At 40.3% G+C, this 18,634-nt stretch overlaps 2 protein-coding genes across 2 annotated transcripts in view; one reads left to right on the top strand and one right to left on the bottom strand.

Moving 5' to 3' along the window:
- Positions 1-208: 208 nt before the first annotated feature.
- Positions 209-18,634, bottom strand: part of LOC145875774 (uncharacterized) — a 100,732-nt gene continuing 82,306 nt past the window's right edge. The window contains exon 3 of the mRNA XM_082971588.1: positions 209-1,472. Within this exon, the coding sequence (XP_082827714.1) occupies positions 613-1,472 (860 nt within the window). The 3' untranslated portion in view covers positions 209-612. The remainder of the gene's footprint in view (positions 1,473-18,634) is intronic.
- On the top strand, positions 11,683-17,956 carry LOC145875758 (uncharacterized). The gene is made up of 2 exons (XM_082971578.1): positions 11,683-12,279; positions 16,357-17,956. The coding sequence occupies exons 1-2, from the start codon at positions 11,979-11,981 to the stop codon at positions 17,073-17,075; spliced, it is 1,020 nt and encodes a 339-aa protein (XP_082827704.1). The 5' UTR covers positions 11,683-11,978; the 3' UTR covers positions 17,076-17,956.

Below are 18,634 nucleotides of genomic sequence, written 5' to 3'. Positions count from 1 at the left end.
TATGTTAGTTTCAACAGCACGTACAACCTGATTTCCCCCCTAATGGATATCAGTGATTTATTGCTACTTGTCAAAACAACAGTGTTTTTGGCACAACTAAAAAAAACACATGGAAATGGGAGATATATTTTACCTCACTGGTTAGAGGACAACCTGCAGAAGACAGTCAGCTACATTTTGGAGTGATGCATTTAAATTTAGGGGTCGCTAAACAAAGGAACACAACACTTATTTGTCATAACTCATTGATATCATGCTAAAATCATTTGTGTGACAGAAGGGAGATGAGGTTGCACGTCCTGTTAAAACTAACAGCTCAAAAAGCACACGGAATCTGGGAATAATGTGTACATCCCTGGTTAGAGGACAACTGGTAGAAAACAGCTCGCTACATTTTGAAGTGTTGCATTTTGATTCAAGTGGGTCACCAACATGGTAAGTACTCTTTCAATTCAGAGCCTGGATTTTTCCCAAGGCTAATATCCATATCACGCTGAAATCAATTGAATGGGGCAAACGTTTAGGGTTCTAAATTGTGAAATTCCAAAAAATACTCCTACTACAATGTTAAAAACATTGACATTTTTTCATTGATGTCATGAAACAACTCCTTCATGTATGTATTTTCTGATGTTTGATCAGAGATCTTTTATCAGAGTATCTCTTCCAACATAGATCACAGCTATAAAGTTTCTCTCCTGTGTGTGTTCTCTGGTGTCGAGTCAGAGAGCCAGATGTAGTAAAACTCTTCCCACATTGATTACAGCAAGGTTTCTCTCCTGTGTGTGTTCTCTGGTGTATTGATAGATAGCCAGATGTAGAAAAACTTTTCCCACATTGATTACAGCAAGGTTTCTCTCCTGTGTGTGTTCTCTGGTGTATTGATAGATAGCTAGATGTAGTAAAACTCTTCCCACATTGATTACAGCAAGGTTTCTCTCCTGTGTGTGTTCTCTGGTGTATTGCTAGATAGCTAGATGTAGTAAAACTCTTCCCACATTGATTACAGCAAGGATTCTCTCCTGTGTGTGTTCTCTGGTGTTCAGTCAGAGAGCCAGATGTAGTAAAACTCTTACCACATTGACCACAGATAAAAGGTTTCTCTCCTGTGTGTGTTCTCTGGTGTGATATCAGGTTGCTTGACTGAGTAAAACTCTTCCCACATTGACCACAGCTATAAGGTTTCTCTCCTGTGTGTGTTCTCTGGTGTGATTTCAGTTTGCCTGACTCAGTAAAACTCTTCCCACATTGACCACAGCTATAAGGTTTCTCTCCTGTGTGTATTCTCTGGTGTGATTTCAGTTTGCCTGACTCAGTAAAACTCTTCCCACATTGACCACAGCTATAAGGTTTCTCTCCTGTGTGTGTTCTTTGGTGTACAATAAGATTGCTAGATGAATTATAACTCTTCCCACATTGATCACAGCTATAAGGTTTCTCTCCTGTGTGTGTTCTCTGATGAATTTGAATGCCTGTTGATGAGGTGAATCTCTTCCCACAGTCATTTTAGCGGTGAGTTCTCTTCCCTGTGGGTCTCTGCAGGTGTTTATTGAGGTGTTCTGATCTGGAGAGACTCTTCTCTGCCTCTTCAGCATCATGATGTTGTTGAGGCTCCCCAGAGGATCCACGATAGTCACATCTCTCTCCTGTGTGAACAACAAAGTCAGACAGATGGTTAAAGGCCCACAACAGCGGTAATCCACTGTAAAAGGTGATGCCAACAGCGTTGCCATGATGTTGTACAACAATTGACGTCTGTAATGAACGTTAAAATTACTTGACAATTGTCTTAAAATGAGCAAGAACAGTCATATTTGTCTTGTTTTCACATTAGTAGTAACATCGATGATTGTAGGCTAGAGATAAGTTATTCATGTTGTTGAAACTCTTAAGCACTGTGCCAGATGACTAATTGGTCTCCAATGTAGGGCCCTTTCTGTGTTTCCTAAAATTGTGGCATGAGGGCGATGCACATGCAATTTGATTGCAGAAACTCCTCCCTGCTAATGAGGAAACCACTAGTTATGGATGTAGTATATCTGCCTGGAGCAAAAATGGTGAGCAAAGATTTTAGTTTTTCACAATGTATTCTGAATGTGAATGGGGGAAACTCAGGGGAGTAACCTCCATTACCAGGTTGCTTATGAGTTCATTTCACACTACTTTGGATTATAATTGTAAGGCTCGCTTGAATGTCCTGCTTAATATAATGTTTGCTACAGTATTAAGAACAGCGTTATCCATTTGGGTGTTGTTAACCTGTTGGGGATAGGGGGCAGTATTTGCACGGCCGGATAAAAAAACGTACCCAATTTAATCTGATTATTACTCCTGCCCAGAAACTAGAACATGCATATAATTATTAGCTTTGGATAGAAAACACTCCAAAGTTTCTAAAACTGTTTGAATGGTGTCTGTGAGTATAACAGAACTCATTTGGCAGGCCGAAACCTGAGAAGATTCCAAACAGGAAGCGCTCTCTCTGACCATTTCATGGCCTTCTTTGATCATCTCTAACCAAAACAGGGGATCTCTGGCATGACGTGACATTTTCTAACGCTCCCATAGGCTCTCAGAAGGCGCCAGAAATTTGAATCTTGGCTTTGGAGCCCCAGGCTGAAACACATTAGCGCCTTCAGTAAGTGGTCGATCTGAGAACAATGAGAATGGAGGGGCGTGCAAGGGGCGACTCCATTTTTACTTTCTCTCTCTTTGAGCGTATACAGGGTTTCCCGGTCGGAATATTATCGCTTTTTTACGAGAAAAATCGCATAAAAATTGATTTTAAACAGCGGTTGACATGCTTCGAAGTACGGTAATGGAATATTTAGAATTTTTTTGTCACGAAACGCGTCGGGCGCGTGACCCTTATTTACCTTTCAGATAGTGTCTTGAACGCACGAACAAAACGCCGCTATTTGGATATAACTATGGATTATTTTGAACCAAACCAACATTTGTTATTGAAGTAGAAGTCCTGGGAGTGCATTCTGACGAAGAACAGCAAAGGTAATAACATTTTTCTTATAGTAAATCTGACTTTGGTGAGTGCTAAACTTGCTGGGTGTCAAAATAGCTAGCCTGTGATGGCCGGGCTATGTACTCAGAATATTGCAAAATGTGCTTTCACCGAAAAGCTATTTTAAAATCGGACATAGCGAGTGCATAGAGGAGTTCTGTATCTATAATTCTTAAAATAATTATGTTTTTTGTGAACGTTTATCGTGAGTAATTTAGTAAATTCACCGGAAGTTTGCGGGGGTTATGCTAGTTCTGAACGTCACATGCTAATGTAAAAAGCTGGTTTTTGATATATAAATATGAACTTGATTGAACAAAACATGCATGTATTGTATAACATAATGTCCTAGGGGTGTCATCTGATGAAGATCATCAAAGGTTAGTGCTGCATTTAGCTGTGGTTTGGGTTTATGTGACATTATATGCTAGCTTGAAAAATGGGTGTCTGATTATTTCTGGCTGGGTACTCTGCTGACATAATCTAATGTTAGTCCATAGAGGTTAACTGACTTGTATAGTTAAATAAAGGTTACATTTAAATACATTTAAAAAAAATAGAGTTTCATGACAAACCTTTTTTTACAAATCCGGCAAGGCACCAATTTTGAGAAGGGTTTAAAACAAAGGTTTCAAACCAATTCATGAATGTAATTGAATCTAGGTATGTCTTGCCTTTAATGTAATGACATGAAAAACAATTGGCTGAATATTATACAATGACTTATCAACAGCTCTAATAATTTGCCTCCAAAGGAAATCTACACTGGCAGTTATAGAATATACTATATAGCCTAGAAACCTGGTTAAACTATCATTATGACATCATGGATGAATTCCAGAATATACTATATAGCCTAGAAACCTGGTTAAACTATCATTATGACATCCTGGATGAATAAATTTGAGTGGTTACACTCCTCCTTCCCCCATCCCTCAGCTGTTTACCAAACCAAGCCTCTGGGCAGCCATTTTGTTACTGTTGAAAAAACCCACACAACCCTGCAATTTGCAGTTCATACAATAACAAGCTGTCATTCCACCACTGTTTTGGTTATAAGATGATTATGGGGTTGGAGAAATGTAACTACTTTCAAATTCATAGACAGACCTATGGATGCAAGGACTGACCATCCATGATATCAACATTATAGTTTTAACTAAGTCACAATATGGATGTAGCTATTGCATATTTCCGCTTTAACACCACACATCAGTTCAACAACTGCAGAGTTTGTGCCTCTGTATTTAAGACAGTACTTACTAGTGTTAATCAGGGAACGGTTTCTCAAAACCATCTTATGGCTAAGTTCACCGTTAGAACCATTGGACGCCTTAAGATGCGTTTGGGAAACCGGGCCCAGATGTCCAGTTTCCTCCTTTATCGATGTAACAGTCATCTCCTCCTCATCTTTCACTCCATAAACTGCATCCTCCTCTTCTTTTACTGTAACATCCTCCTCCTCTTTCACTCTGAACGAGTCTTTTTCTTCTTTCACAGTAACGGCCTCACCCTCTACTTCTTGTTTTACTGTGATGTTCTCTTCTTTAGCAGGAGAGTAGCTCAGTGACCGCATGGTTGGGAATGTTAGCTAGCTAGGCTAATGCTAACTTAACCAGCCTGCTAGCTGAATAATAACAACAACACCGTAAATATGAAATTAAATCGGATAACTAACTAGACGACAGAAGAGGGTTTAAAACACAGTGGCTAATATACACTAACGCGTCTAAAGAGCTTTATTGTTCGGCTATTTTGTCTAGCAAGCTACCGTGGTGTCCGACTAACTGTTGCTGCTGTTGAAAGAAGAGTTCCGTCCACTACATTATACGTCACACCAACAGCATCGCGTTAAATTCCCAGACCGCCATCTGCTGACTGGAGTGGGTAACGCAGTTGAGTAAAATGTATATTTTGTCAGACAAAAAGTTAAAGGGTAGGAATAAGGGACATCGCTGGTCATAAAATATTCATTACTTTCTTCAGCAATACTAGGAGAGAGGGGTACCCCTACACAGAACTGAACTGGATCAAAGATGGCGGACAGAAATACTAGGAGAGAGGGATACCCCTACACAGAACTGAACTGGATCAAAGATGGAGGACAGAAATACTAGGAGAGAGGCGTAACCCTACACAGAACTGAACTGGATCAAAGATGGCGGACAGAAATACTAGGAGAGAGGGATACCCCTACACAGAACTGAACTGGATCAAAGATGGAGGACAGAAATACTAGGAGAGAGGGGTACCCCTACACAGAACTGAACTGGATCAAAGATGGAGGACAGAAATACTAGGAGAGAGGGATACCCCTACACAGAACTGAACTGGATCAAAGATGGAGGACAGAAATACTAGGAGAGAGGCGTAACCCTACACAGAACTGAACTGGATCAAAGATGGCGGACAGAAACACTAGGAGAGAGGGGTACCCCTACACAGAACTGAACTGGATCAAAGATGGAGGACAGAAATACTAGGAGAGAGGGGTACCCCTACACAGAACTGAACTGGATCAAAGATGGAGGACAGAAATACTAGGAGAGAGGGATACCCCTACACAGAACTGAACTGGATCAAAGATGGCGGACAGAAATACTAGGAGAGAGGGGAACCCCTACACAGAACTGAACTGGATCAAAGATGGCGGACAGAAATACTAGGATGGAAGCAAATGTAAGGGATTATAACGTCATAACGAATCATGCAGAAACATGTACAGTTGACAGAAATGTTAGTTAATGTAGAGACAAACGATTATGCTTTTTCTTATCATAAAGTTTATTTACGAAAATCGCGATTTAGCCAGCTAGCTGAATAGCTAACATTAGCCAGCTAACGGACTAGCTAACATTAAACAGCTAGCTGACTAGCTAACATTAACCAGCTAGCTGACTAGCTAACATTAACCAGCTAGCTGACTAGCTAACATTAGCCAGCTAGCTGACTAGCTAACATTAACCAGCTAGCTGACTAGCTAACAATAACCAGCTAGCTGACTAGCTAACATTAACCAACTAGCTGACTAGCTAACATTAGCCAGCTAGCTGACTAGCATTATGGGTGTTGTGACATGAGTATGTAATTGTCATTCTGGTTGTTTTAGGGACTCCTGAAACAACCAGCAAACCAGGCGGTCGTTTTGTGAAACAGTGAATGTATAGAATCTAGCCAGCTGAAGAATTTACTGAAAATTGAATGTACAATTGTGTTAGCTTGCCTTGCTGATATTTGCCATGCAGATAGATGAAATAACGTAGCTAGCTATGTTCTTGCTTATTGTGCAGTGGATGATTAAAATACCTGTATGCCTATGGATGTGTAGCTAGCTATCTAGCCGATCTGTGTATGGACCCAAACGTTTGGTATACATATTAGTTCAAAACCTATGAACCTCAGCTATCATAGCCAGTTGTATCAACTTCAAAACAGCCTGAATGACATTAATGAAGCCTATGGATTGAGTAGAATATAATATCATGTTGTGCCAAGGATGCAAGTCGTATATACATGTAGTTATTACCATGCATGAGATCCCCACATTGTAGCCTGTACATTTAACATATTCACTGATCATGTACTCTACCTTGGCAAATAAAGGTGCAGTTTAGGTATGAATGTCTTTGAGATTATTTTTCAGTCATATCCAATACCAGGAGTATCAAATTCCAGTCTTTGAATGACGCTGTGTCTGCATGCATGTATTACAATTATACACTTCAACAGTGTTTACCAATCTTGGTCCTGGGACATCAATGGTTACACATTGTAACTAATAGACTAGAAACAGGATTTAACTAGTTAATTCATATATACAGAAATATAATGTTAAAAAACAGTACACTACACTTCCTATGCATCATGTAAATAGTCTAACACTGGTTCATCTCAACATCTAATGCCCTTCATCTGCATTGATCTGATAAACACAGGATAGGTGGAGTATTTCATCACATTACACTTCATTTCAACCAGTAGAGAATGTGAAACGCTTTATTGAAAAGCTCATTATCCAAGTGTTATAAATACAAGTTTAATCTGTACTTCAATGCACATCTGTTGTGCATTATAAAAACAGAGGAAGAAAGAGGAGGTGGTGAGAGAGGTGTAAAAGACAGAAAGGGAAAGAGGTAAGCACATAGGAGCAGGGAAGGCAGCACATGATTAATGAATCACAGTGCTACATAAATATTCTCTCAGTTCATCACAATTACATAATAGTGTCTCTCGTCGGCACAAAGGTTCTTAAAAGCAGGTGAGGTGGTGATGATGGGACTGGGGGTTGGCATCCTCTCACATCAAAACATATCTGCAGACGAGAGACAGATGGAGAGAAAGAGAGCATGTTTAAACCTTGTTTATATTTTTTATTCTAACATTGTTAGTCATCAATCAGGAGGTGAAATGCAAAACTGACCTGGGATCATTAACTCTGGGACTACTGCATCTCTATCTGTATTTCAATGTAAAGCATCTCTTTAATAATACTTCCTGTATAATATAAACTGACCTTGGATCATTAACTCTGGGACTACTGCATCTCTGTCTGTATTTCAATGTAAAGCATCTCTTTAATAATACTTCCTGTATAATATAAACTGACCTGGGATCATTAACTCTGGGACTACTGCATCTCTATCTGTATTTCAATGTAAAGCATCTCTTTAATAATACTTCCTGTATAATATAAACTGACCTGGGATCATTAACTCTGGGACTACTGCATCTCTATCTGTATTTCAATGTAAAGCATCTCTTTAATAATACTTCCTGTTGACCTGACCAAGTGACCTCTCACCTCTGATCATGCTGTGCCCTCTATGTAGCCAGTTCAGATGCAGGAGGTGTTCGTCGACACAGCTGATATAACCTAGAGGATTTAGGGAGAAGAGGAGAGAGGGATGAAGTGAAGGAGAGAGACTGTTATTGAGAAAATAAGGTCGTAAAAGCGACAGTGTTCAACAGGAATCTGTGTTTGGCCTCACCTGGTGTCCACCCCACACTAAGTGGCTGCAGAGTACTTTATGCTGAAAAACATGAACGGACCCACAAGGATAAACAATACAGCGTAGTTATAGAAATAATGAAGTGTCTTACTATTCTCCATGGTTGGCCCTCTTGCCTATTCTTTGAAGGTGGAAGGAGCCACAGTTATACACCTGAACCTGCTTACTGCACAACACAATCCATCAATCAGATTGATACATGAGTGTGTAGGTGTGGGTTATAGGGTTTCTAATTGTTCTACATTTTTTCAATATGGGTGATTTAAAAATAGTCTGTTTTGTTTTTGCACAGACATCACACCCTTACCTAAACAGCACCCTCACCTGAGAAGTAGAAATCAAAGGGAGAGAAATTGTGAATTGAATAACTGCAGTTGACATAGCTCAGTAAATGGAAGAATACTCTTATTGCAATGTGAATGGCTCTTAAAAGAGCCTTTGGTTGTGCATAGTGACATCTATGGTGTTGTCAGGGAACAGCACCCTCTTTGAAGAAGTAGGAGGTGAAGATCTCCTGCACACGGATTGCCTCTCTTGCTGCGTTGTTTGACCCCATCCTTGAAACATCCTGCAGAGCAGCAGACTCCTCCTCTGGCACACGGCGGCGAGCTGCAGATCCCCTCCTGGTCCTCGTGTCCATCCTCATGAAGTTACGCAGGACACAGGTAGCCTTCACACACCTGAATTCCTCCAGGAGGCAGTCCCAGATGACCCTGGTCACCCAACCTTGCAGTGCCCTACACGGTAACTGTAGGCAATCGTTTTGAAGGAATCTCCAGTTACAAGGTCTCTGTAGGAATATGGAAGACAATGTAATTAGACTGTTACATCACCAGGTCATTGTGGATTACTAAAGTATAATATCCCTGATAACAAATCATGATAACATTGGATTGATAGATGCATGGGCACACATATGTACATGTGTAGCATGTGACAATAACAGGATCATATCAAGGATGGCATCACAAATGAATATATAAATACCACTTGAAGCTTGATGATGAGTTTGAATCATTTGAATCAGCTGTGCAGTGTGAAGGCAAAAACCAAAATGTGCCCCTCTGAGTCCCCAGGACTGAGAACTACTGCTCTTCATTGGGACCTCTTCATATGTAGACTGGCTTTCATAGAGCTCTTTATCTGAGGACAGAAAACCTCACAAGAAACAGACTTCATTATAGTCAAATTACACCACACTGAATATTATGTTACTATTATCTCCGTCCTCACTTCTAGGGACAGGAACTACACAAAAGTACCAGCCCTATCCAGAATAGCCTCCTCTCTCACTGACAGTTGGGGCTGCTATCCTTTCACCCTCCTCCATGGCTGTTCTACATTTGGAGTTTGTTTTTTACAGTGATAAATAGATAGCTGGTCAGATGTGAAGGAGGAGGTTGATCATCAGGAATCAGATGTGAAGGAGGAGGTTGATCATCAGGAGTCAGATATGAAGGAGGAGGTTGATCATCAGGAGTCAGATGTGAAGGAGGAGGTTGATCATCAGCAGTCAGATGTGAAGGAGGAGGTTGATCATCAGGAGTCAGATGTGAAGGAGGAGGTTGATCATCAGGAGTCAGATGTGAAGGAGGAGGTTGATCATCAGGAGTCAGATGTGAAGGAGGAGGTTGATCATCAGGAGTCAGATGTGAAGGAGGAGGTTGATCGTCAGGAGTCAGATGTGAAGGAGGAGGTTGATCATCAGGAGTCAGATGTGAAGGAGGAGGTTGATCATCAGGAGTCAGATGTGAAGGAGGAGGTTGATCATCAGGAGTCAGATGTGAAGGAGGAGGTTCATCATCAGTGAACCTCTAGGATTGTGGCTGGGCTGGTGTTTCCACTTCCAGCTTGGTCATATATTTTGATACATTGAATGTTGATATTGTGAACCTATGTTATATATTTGCACCTCCTGTTTCAGGAAGTGATGTCACTAAGTACTGCCCCAAAACTGTTGGTGTCGTGAGTATTGTTTTGTTTTTTTCTGTGGATGCTTTACTCTTGTTTTTGTGAATTAAAAGAATGAGTATCCACAACTCTGCTGCATTTTGGTCTTCCCTGCAACACCATGACATTTTTTGTGACAAAAGGGTTAAACAAATCAAAATATATTTTATATTTGAGATATTTCAAAGCAGTCACTCCTTGCCTTGATGACAGCTTTGCACACTCTTGGCATTCTCTCAACCAGTTTCATGAGGTAGTCACCTGGAATTAATTTCAGTTAACAGGTGTGCCTAGTGAAATGTTAATTTGAGGAATTTCTTTCTTTCTTAATGCGTTTGAGCCAATCAGTTGTGTTGGGACAAGGTATGGGTGGCTCTCATGAGGATTGCCACAGGAAATGAAGACCCAGAGTTACCTCTGCTGCAGAAGATCTGTTCCTTAGAGTTAACTGCACCTCAGATTGCAGCCCAAATATATGCTTCACAGAGTTCAAGTAACAGACACATATCAACATCAACTGTTCAGAGGAGACTGTGTGAATCAGGCCTTCATGGTCGAATTGCTGCAAAGAATCCACTACTAAAGGACACCAATAAGAAGAAGAGACTTTCTTGGGCCAAGAAACATAAGAAATAGACATTAGACCAGGGAAATTTGTCCTTTGGTCTGATGAGTCCAAATTTGAGATCTTTGATTCTAACCGCCGTGTCTTTGTGAGACGCAGAGTATGTGAACGGATGATCTCCGCGTGTGCGGTTCCCACCGTGAAACATGGAGTTGTGATGGTGTGGGGGTGCTTTGCTGGTGACACTGTCTGTGATTTAGTCAGAGACTGGGTGAATCAGGCCTTCATGGTTGAATTGCTGCATGCAACAAACACTGTTTACAAATAATGTGCTTTTCTTAAAAAAACAAGGCTATTTCTAAGTGACCCCAAACTTTTGAACGGTAGTGGTGTATTGTTACACCATGTAGGAGCAGTATAGACCTAGTCTGTTCATTATATACATCTACATGATGTATTGTTACACCATGTAGGAGCAGTATAGACCTAGTCTGTTCATTATATACATCTACATGATGTATTGTTACACCATGTAGGAGCAGTATAGACCTAGTCTGTTCATTATATACATCTACATGATGTATTGTTACACCATGTAGGAGCAGTATAGACCTAGTCTGTTCATTTTATACATCTACATGATGTATTGTTAGTCCATGTAGGAGCAGTATAGACCTAATCTGTTCATTATATACATCTACATGATGTATTGTTACACCATGTAGGAGCAGTATAGACCTAGTCTGTTCATTATATACATCTACATGATGTATTGTTACACCATGTAGGAGCAGTATAGACCTAGTCTGTTCATTATATACATCTACATGATGTATTGTTAGTCCATGTAGGAGCAGTATAGACCTAGTCTGTTCATTATATACATCTACATGATGTATTGTTACACCATGTAGGAGCAGTATAGACCTACAGTAGCTGGCTACTTATTTATATGTTGTTTGACTGAATGAAACTGCCTTAAATGTGCTGTAGTAAACATTTTTTATTCTCACTAATCAATCACCACATTCCTGTCTTTGTATGTCTCAATAGTATTATTTAATTAAATCCATGTAAAATAATCTTTGTCTGAAAATAAAATCTGATCCTCAACTGCGTTTCCCTCCAGTCAGCAGACGGCGATGTGCGTCTTTCAGGCGATGCTGCAGCGTGACGTATAATCTAGTGGACGGTTCTTCATAAACAGCTCGTCAACCACCTCGGTAGCTTGCTAGCCGACATAGCCGAAAGAATCAAGCTATTTATACGCTTTCGGTCTATATTAGCTACTGTGTTTTAGACACACTTCTGTCGTATCTACTTGTTAACCTATTTAATATTACGTTATTTTTTATTAGTCAGCTATAGTAGCTGACTGGTTAAGTTAGCATTAGCCTAGTCGCTAATGATAGCTAGTTAGCTAACATCCCCGAACATGAGCTCCCTAAACTACTCCCCTCCTGTTAAAGAAGAGGAGGTCTGCTGGACGGAGAAAGAAGCTCTGGGGCTGAACATTGTCGAGAAAGAGGAGAAGGAAGAGGAGGATGTTACAGTAAAACAAGAAGTAGAGGGTGAGGCTGTTACAGTGAAAGAAGAAGAGAAAGACGTTTCAGTTAAACAAGAGGAAGAAGAGGATGATGCTGTTTTTGGAGTGAAGAAGGAAGGAGAGATTACTGTCACATTGAAAGATGAAGATGAAGATGAAGAGGAGGAGACGGGAGATCTGATTAACACCAGTAAGTACCGCCTTCAATTAGTTTTTAACTTTGGATATTCGGAGTTGGCTCGTCAATACCTCTTCAACGGAGGGTCCTGGGATGATGACTGATATGTCTAGAATCAGACGACGTAGAGACAAGCTACCCCTTGTTTTCTCCGTTCCGTTTCCAAAAAGTGACTTAACATATATATTTGAGGAGGGTCTATCTGCTGACCGCAGACTGGGGGGCCACGGCATGTAGTGATTTTAATGTAGTGATGTTTTACTACACACCGTGACCCCCAATAGAGCCATGTGAGAGTTGGGTTGGCTACACCAAAGATTATGGATATACTGACAAGATGTCTCTCCGTCCTGACAAGGGGAGTCGTTGTCCACAAAGCGGCACTGTGGGTTGTCTCGCTCCCGCCTATCCTGTCTTTGGATTGGTGGATACATCTTATTATTGTAATCTATTGTTTATATTCTATGAGGGTTGTTGTCGTCAACCGCCTGTATTCAATGGAGAGAGATGCTAAGCTACTAGCATGAATATGCATAGCGATCTGGAGACAACTCCTATAGTGTTTTTATCAAAGTTGTCGGTATGACACGTGTCCACGTAACAACTTAATCATTACGAAACTTCTGTTAGATCAAGTAAACCTCACGTAGCAAATAAGCCATTCATTTTGTTGTTGACCAAATTCAACACTTTCCACATTGGGTTGATAATTGTTTCCACTTGGATACAACCTACTGTAACCTACTGGCATGACCTAGAGAGATACAACCTACTGTAACCTACTGGCATGACCTAGAGAGTTACAACCTACTGTAACCTACTGGCATGACCTAGAGAGATACAACCTACTGTAACCTACTGGCATGACCTAGAGAGATACAACCTACTGTAACCTACTGGCATGACCTAGAGAGATACAACCTACTGTAACCTACTGGCATGACCTAGAGAGATACAACCTACTGTAACCTACTGGCATGACCTAGAGTTACAACCTACTGTAACCTACTGGCATGACCTAGAGAGATACAACCTACTGTAACCTACTGGCATGACCTAGAGAGATACAACCTACTGTAACCTACTGGCATGACCTAGAGAGATTCAACCTACTGGCATGACCTAGAGAGTTACAACCTACTGTAACCTACTGGCATGACCTAGACAGATACAACCTACTGTAGCCTACTGGCATGACCTAGATATATATATATATATATATAAGCATTTCTAAACTTTTTTTCTCACTTTTATGGGGTATTGTGATGTCTTTATGAGGTATTGTCTGAAAATTGATAATTAAAAAAAAAATCTATTTTATAATAAAAATGTGTAAAAAGGGAAGGGGTCTGAATGCATGTATGTTGTATGTTCTAGGGCAGATTTTAAAAAAATTGTATTTTCTTTCTACCAATTGATTGGTTGAAATGTTATGACGTGTATTTGTTCATATAGACACTCCCCATGTGTTTAATAAAATCAACTGTATGTGCAGAACTTGAACTGAACTGATGCTTCAAGCGTTTGAATAAATAATTAACACACACAAATGACTTGAGGAAGCCAGAGGTCAATATAACCAGAAGAAAATAACCAATTCCCCACCTGCTGCTGGCCTTCGTTAATTCTGACGTTATGCTCCTGAAGTTTCCGGTAAAATAGGCAAACTTTTTCCATTTCCGTTTGAAGTGCCAATTTATCTGACCATTTCTACCGATCTGCGTGCCAGTTATGAACGAGTTACAACACCTGTTTGGCTCCTCCACTTCCTGGGTCGGTGAAGTGTGGTATTAAATTTAAGGATTAAATCATTTAAGGAATATATCCGAGTCTCACGCTCATCACCTGTGGAATGCGGGGCTTCCAGCGAGGTGTGGATTTAATAGTATGTTGTACCTAGCTTCCCTCCTTCAGGGAACAGTAGTTATAGTCATAACATGTGGATTTAATAGTATGTTGTACCTAGTTTCCCTCCTTCAGGGAACAGTAGTTATAGTCATAACGTGTGGATTTAATAGTATGTTGTACCTAGTTTCCCTCCTTCAGGGAACAGTAGTTATAGTCATAACGTTAAGCTTGACATATTATGAACTTTAACTTAAATACTGGATCTTGCTGTGGGACAGTTTTTTTGTATTCAGATCTCTGAAATGCTCTCTAACTACGTAACATTTATATCTCCTTATATTATGCTGGGAAAACAGTTTTCATGGGCACAGAAATCCTAAATCATTTCAGTTTACTAAATCCAATGGTTCTAACCGAGAGTCACCTTAACTTTATTGACAACTCCCAAATGGATACTGTCATTAATGCAGTTCTTAAATAATTACGCATAATACTTAATACTGTAGCTGTTTAGTTACAGTCACATGTTCAACTGTCATCAGCTGATCCAGGAAATAATTTTCTGCATGCCAGTCAAATGTAGTTCTTCATTCATTACACCGGTAAAGACAGTTATGCCGTGCTCCACGTTGGATCCAACATCCCAAACAAATCAATGTTCATAATGTGTTATTGTCTGGTTGATTTACAGTAGGGTCTCGTTAGTCCGTTTGGAAACGGAGATACTTAGCTCATAATGTGTAGAGATCTGTTCCTTGATGGATAGGCTATTGTACAACACACAGAGCTATTTTCCTTTATTCAGGACATTTAGAATGACAACACATTACAGAATAGCCTAGTGGGATTAATCACAAAATTATCTGGTGATCAGGTTATGAATTGTCATGACAATGACATTTTAGTCTCCTTGTTTCACCTAAAATATTAAATGATTTATAGTCCTAGGTCTATGTTGTTGTTAGGTGAAGTTATGGGTCCTACAGTAGGTCTATGTTATTGTTAGGTGAGATTATAGACCATTTTGGCATACACTTAGTGGACAAAACCTCATTGTCAGGCTGATGTCAGGCTGATGGAAAACTAGCCAATGATCATTTTACTGGTTGAAGTCGTTTTTAAATATAAAGTAGTACATTTGACAATAACACAAACATTATATTAAATCAGGACATTCAAACGAGCCTTACAATTATAATCCAAAGTAGTGTCAAATGATAATAATAATCATAATCAACCTGGAAATGGAGGCTTTATTTGCTGTCAGCCTATGAGAACTCCCCTGAGTTTCCCCCACGGTGGTGAATTAGTGAATAGACACAGAGCTTAATGTGAGTTTCCTTGAGTAGCATCCTGATCTAGTGCTGTAATATTCAGAATACATTGTGAAAACTAATCTTTGCTCACCATTTTTTAAATATATATATTTTTTTTCACCCCTTTTTTCTCCCCAATTGGTACTTACAGTCTTGTCTCATCGCTGCAACTCCCATACGGACTCTGGAGAGGCGAAGGTCGAGAGCCATGCGTCCTCCGAAACACAACCCAACCTAGACGCGCTGCTTCTTGACACAATGCCCATCCAACCCGGAAGACAGCAGCACCAATGTGTCGGAGGAAACACCGTACACCTGGCGACCTGGTCAGTGTGCACTGCGCCCGGCCCGCCACAGGAGTCGCTAGTGCGCGATGAGACAAGGATATCCCTGCCGGGCAAAACCTCCCCTAACCCGGACAACGGTGGGCCAATTGTGCGTCGCCCCATGGGCCTCCCGGTCGCGGCCGGCTGCAACAGAGCTTGGACTCGAACCCAGATCTCTAATGGCACAGCTTAGGCCACTTGCTCACCATTTTTGCTCCAGGCAGATATACTACATCCATAACTAGCGGTTTCTGCATTAGCAGGGAGGTGTTTCTGCAATCAAATTGTGTGTGCATCGCCCTTGTCGCAATTTTAGCAAACACAGAAAGGTGCCTATATTTGAGAACAAAAGTGGCCTGGCACACTGCTTAGGAGTTCAACACCTTTTACTTATTTCTGGTTACTACTAATGTGAAAACAAGACTAAATATGACTATTGTTTCTCACTTGACTGTCTTAAGACAATTGTCAAGTCATTTTAACATTCATTACAGACGTCAATTGTTGTACAGTATCATGGCTACGCTGTTGGCATCACCTTTTTCAGTGGATTTCTGCTGTTGTGAGCCTTTAACTATCTGTCTGACTTGTTCACACAGGAGAGAGACGTGACTATCATGGATCCTCTGGGGAGCCTCAACATCATGATGCTAACGAGTCAGAGAAGAGTCTGTCCAGATTCTATCACCTCAAGAAACACCAGCAGAGACCCACAGGGAAGAAATCTATCTGCTGCTCTGACTGTGGAAAACATTGCAAATCTTCATCAGAACTTAAAATACACCAGCGAACACACACAGGAGAGAAATCTCACCACTGTTTTGATTGTGGGAAGAGTTACTTAAGATTAAAAGCACTAAAAGTACACCTGAGAATTCACACTGGAGAGAAACCTTACAGCTGTGATCAATGTGGGAAGAGTTTTACTACATTTAGCTATCTGATTATACACCAGAGAATACATACAGGAGAGAAACCGTACAGCTGTACTGAATGTGGGAAGAGTTTTACTCAGTCAAGCAACCTGTTATCACACCAGAGGATACACACAGGAGAGAAATCTTTTAGTTGTAATCAATGTGTGAAAAGTTTTATTTCATCTAGTTACCTGACTGTACACCAGAGAACACACACAGGAGAGAAACCTTATAGCTGTGATCAATGTGGGAAGACTTATATTTCATCTTGCCATCTGACTAGACACCAGAGAACACACACAGGAGAGAAACCTTATAGCTGTGATCAATGTGGGAAGAGTTTTACTACATCTGGCTCTCTGACTTTACACCAGAGAACACACACAGGAGAGAAATCATAGCTGTGATCAGTGTGACAAGAGATTCTCCGATAAGACATCTGATCAAACATCAGAAAATGCATGAAGGAGTTGTTTCATGATATCAATGATATGTCACAATGTAGAATGTTTTAACATTGTAGTAGGAGTATTTTAATAATGTCACAATGTAGAACCCTAAACGTTTGTCCCCTGTTCTATTGATTTCAACATGATATGGAAATGGAAGAGTTACTATTTATGAGATTTAATAAAAAGTGACTAACAAAAAAAGAGTTGTGTTACACTTACCATGTTGGTGACCCACTGGAATCAAAATGTATCTGTCTGTTTTCTACAAATTGTCCTCTAACCAGTGATGTACACATTATTCCCAGATTCTGTGTGGTTTTTGAGCTGTTAGTTTTAACAGGACATGCAACCTCATCTCCCTCCTCTCGGCACAATTGATTTCAACATGATATCGATGAGTTATGACAAATAAGTGTTGTGTTCCTTTGTTTAGGGACCCCTAAATTTAAATGCATCACTCCAAAATGTAGCTGACTGTCTTCTGCAGGTTGTCCTCTAACCAGTGAGGTAAAAGATATCTCCGTTTCCATGTGTTTTTTGTTTTGTTGTGTTAGTTTCAGGAGCAGATTCAACCTGATTTCCCCCCAAATGGATATTAGATTTGTGTTTAGCTAGTGCGTTGCTATGGATCTTTATTTATTTTGACTGCACGTTTTTCCGTATTGGAGATACATTTTGTTTGGGCTCGTTCCAAGGGGACAAGAGTTCTAGAAGCTAGTGAGTTTTAGGAAGACGAGAGTTCTAGAAGCTAGTGAGTTTTAGGAAGACGAGAGTTCTAGAAGCTAGTGAGTTTTAGGAAGAGGAGAGTTCTAGAAGCTAGTGAGTTTTAGGAAGACGAGAGTTCTAGAAGCTAGTGAGTTTTATGAAGATGAGTGTTCTAGAAGCTAGTGAGTTTTAGGAAGACGAGAGTTCTAGAAGCTAGTGAGTTTTAGGAAGACGAGAGTTCTAGAAGCTAGTGAGTTTTAGGAAGACGAGAGTTCTAGAAGCTAGTGAGTTTTAGGAAGAGGAGAGTTCTAGAAGCTAGTGGGATTTAGGAAGATGAGTGTTCTAGAAGCTAGTGAGTTTTAGGATTCTATAGAAAGAAAAAGGAGAAACAAATAATACTATTGTATATTATTATTTAGAAATACGTGTTTTTTTCTTGTTTTTAATTGTTGACAGCCAGTGATTATATTGTAGAAGGTGAAGCATTGTAGTTGATTTAAAATGTGAAATGGAAGTTGTTTTCTGTTGGTGGTGAGCAAACTTGTCCAACAAAAATATAGGATATATTTGTCTTAAGGGGGAAGGTGTTACAGGCTTTGGTTTTGAGGTTGGACTTTAGGTCTAGCCCGTTAGCACGTTTAGCTCGTTAGCACGTCTAGCTCGTTAGCACGTTTAGCTCGTTAGCACGTCTAGCTCGTTAGCACGTCTAGCTTCGTTAGCCCGTCTAGCTCGTTAGCCCGTCTAGCTCGTTAGCACGTCTAGCTCGTTAGCACGTCTAGCTTCGTTAGCCCGTCTAGCTCGTT

The sequence above is a fragment of the Salmo salar genome, unplaced genomic scaffold, assembly GCF_965601325.2.
Source record: "Salmo salar unplaced genomic scaffold, fSalSal1 ptg000335l, whole genome shotgun sequence".
Lineage (NCBI taxonomy): Eukaryota > Metazoa > Chordata > Actinopteri > Salmoniformes > Salmonidae > Salmo > Salmo salar.
This window is presented reverse-complemented; position numbering and strand designations above follow the sequence as displayed.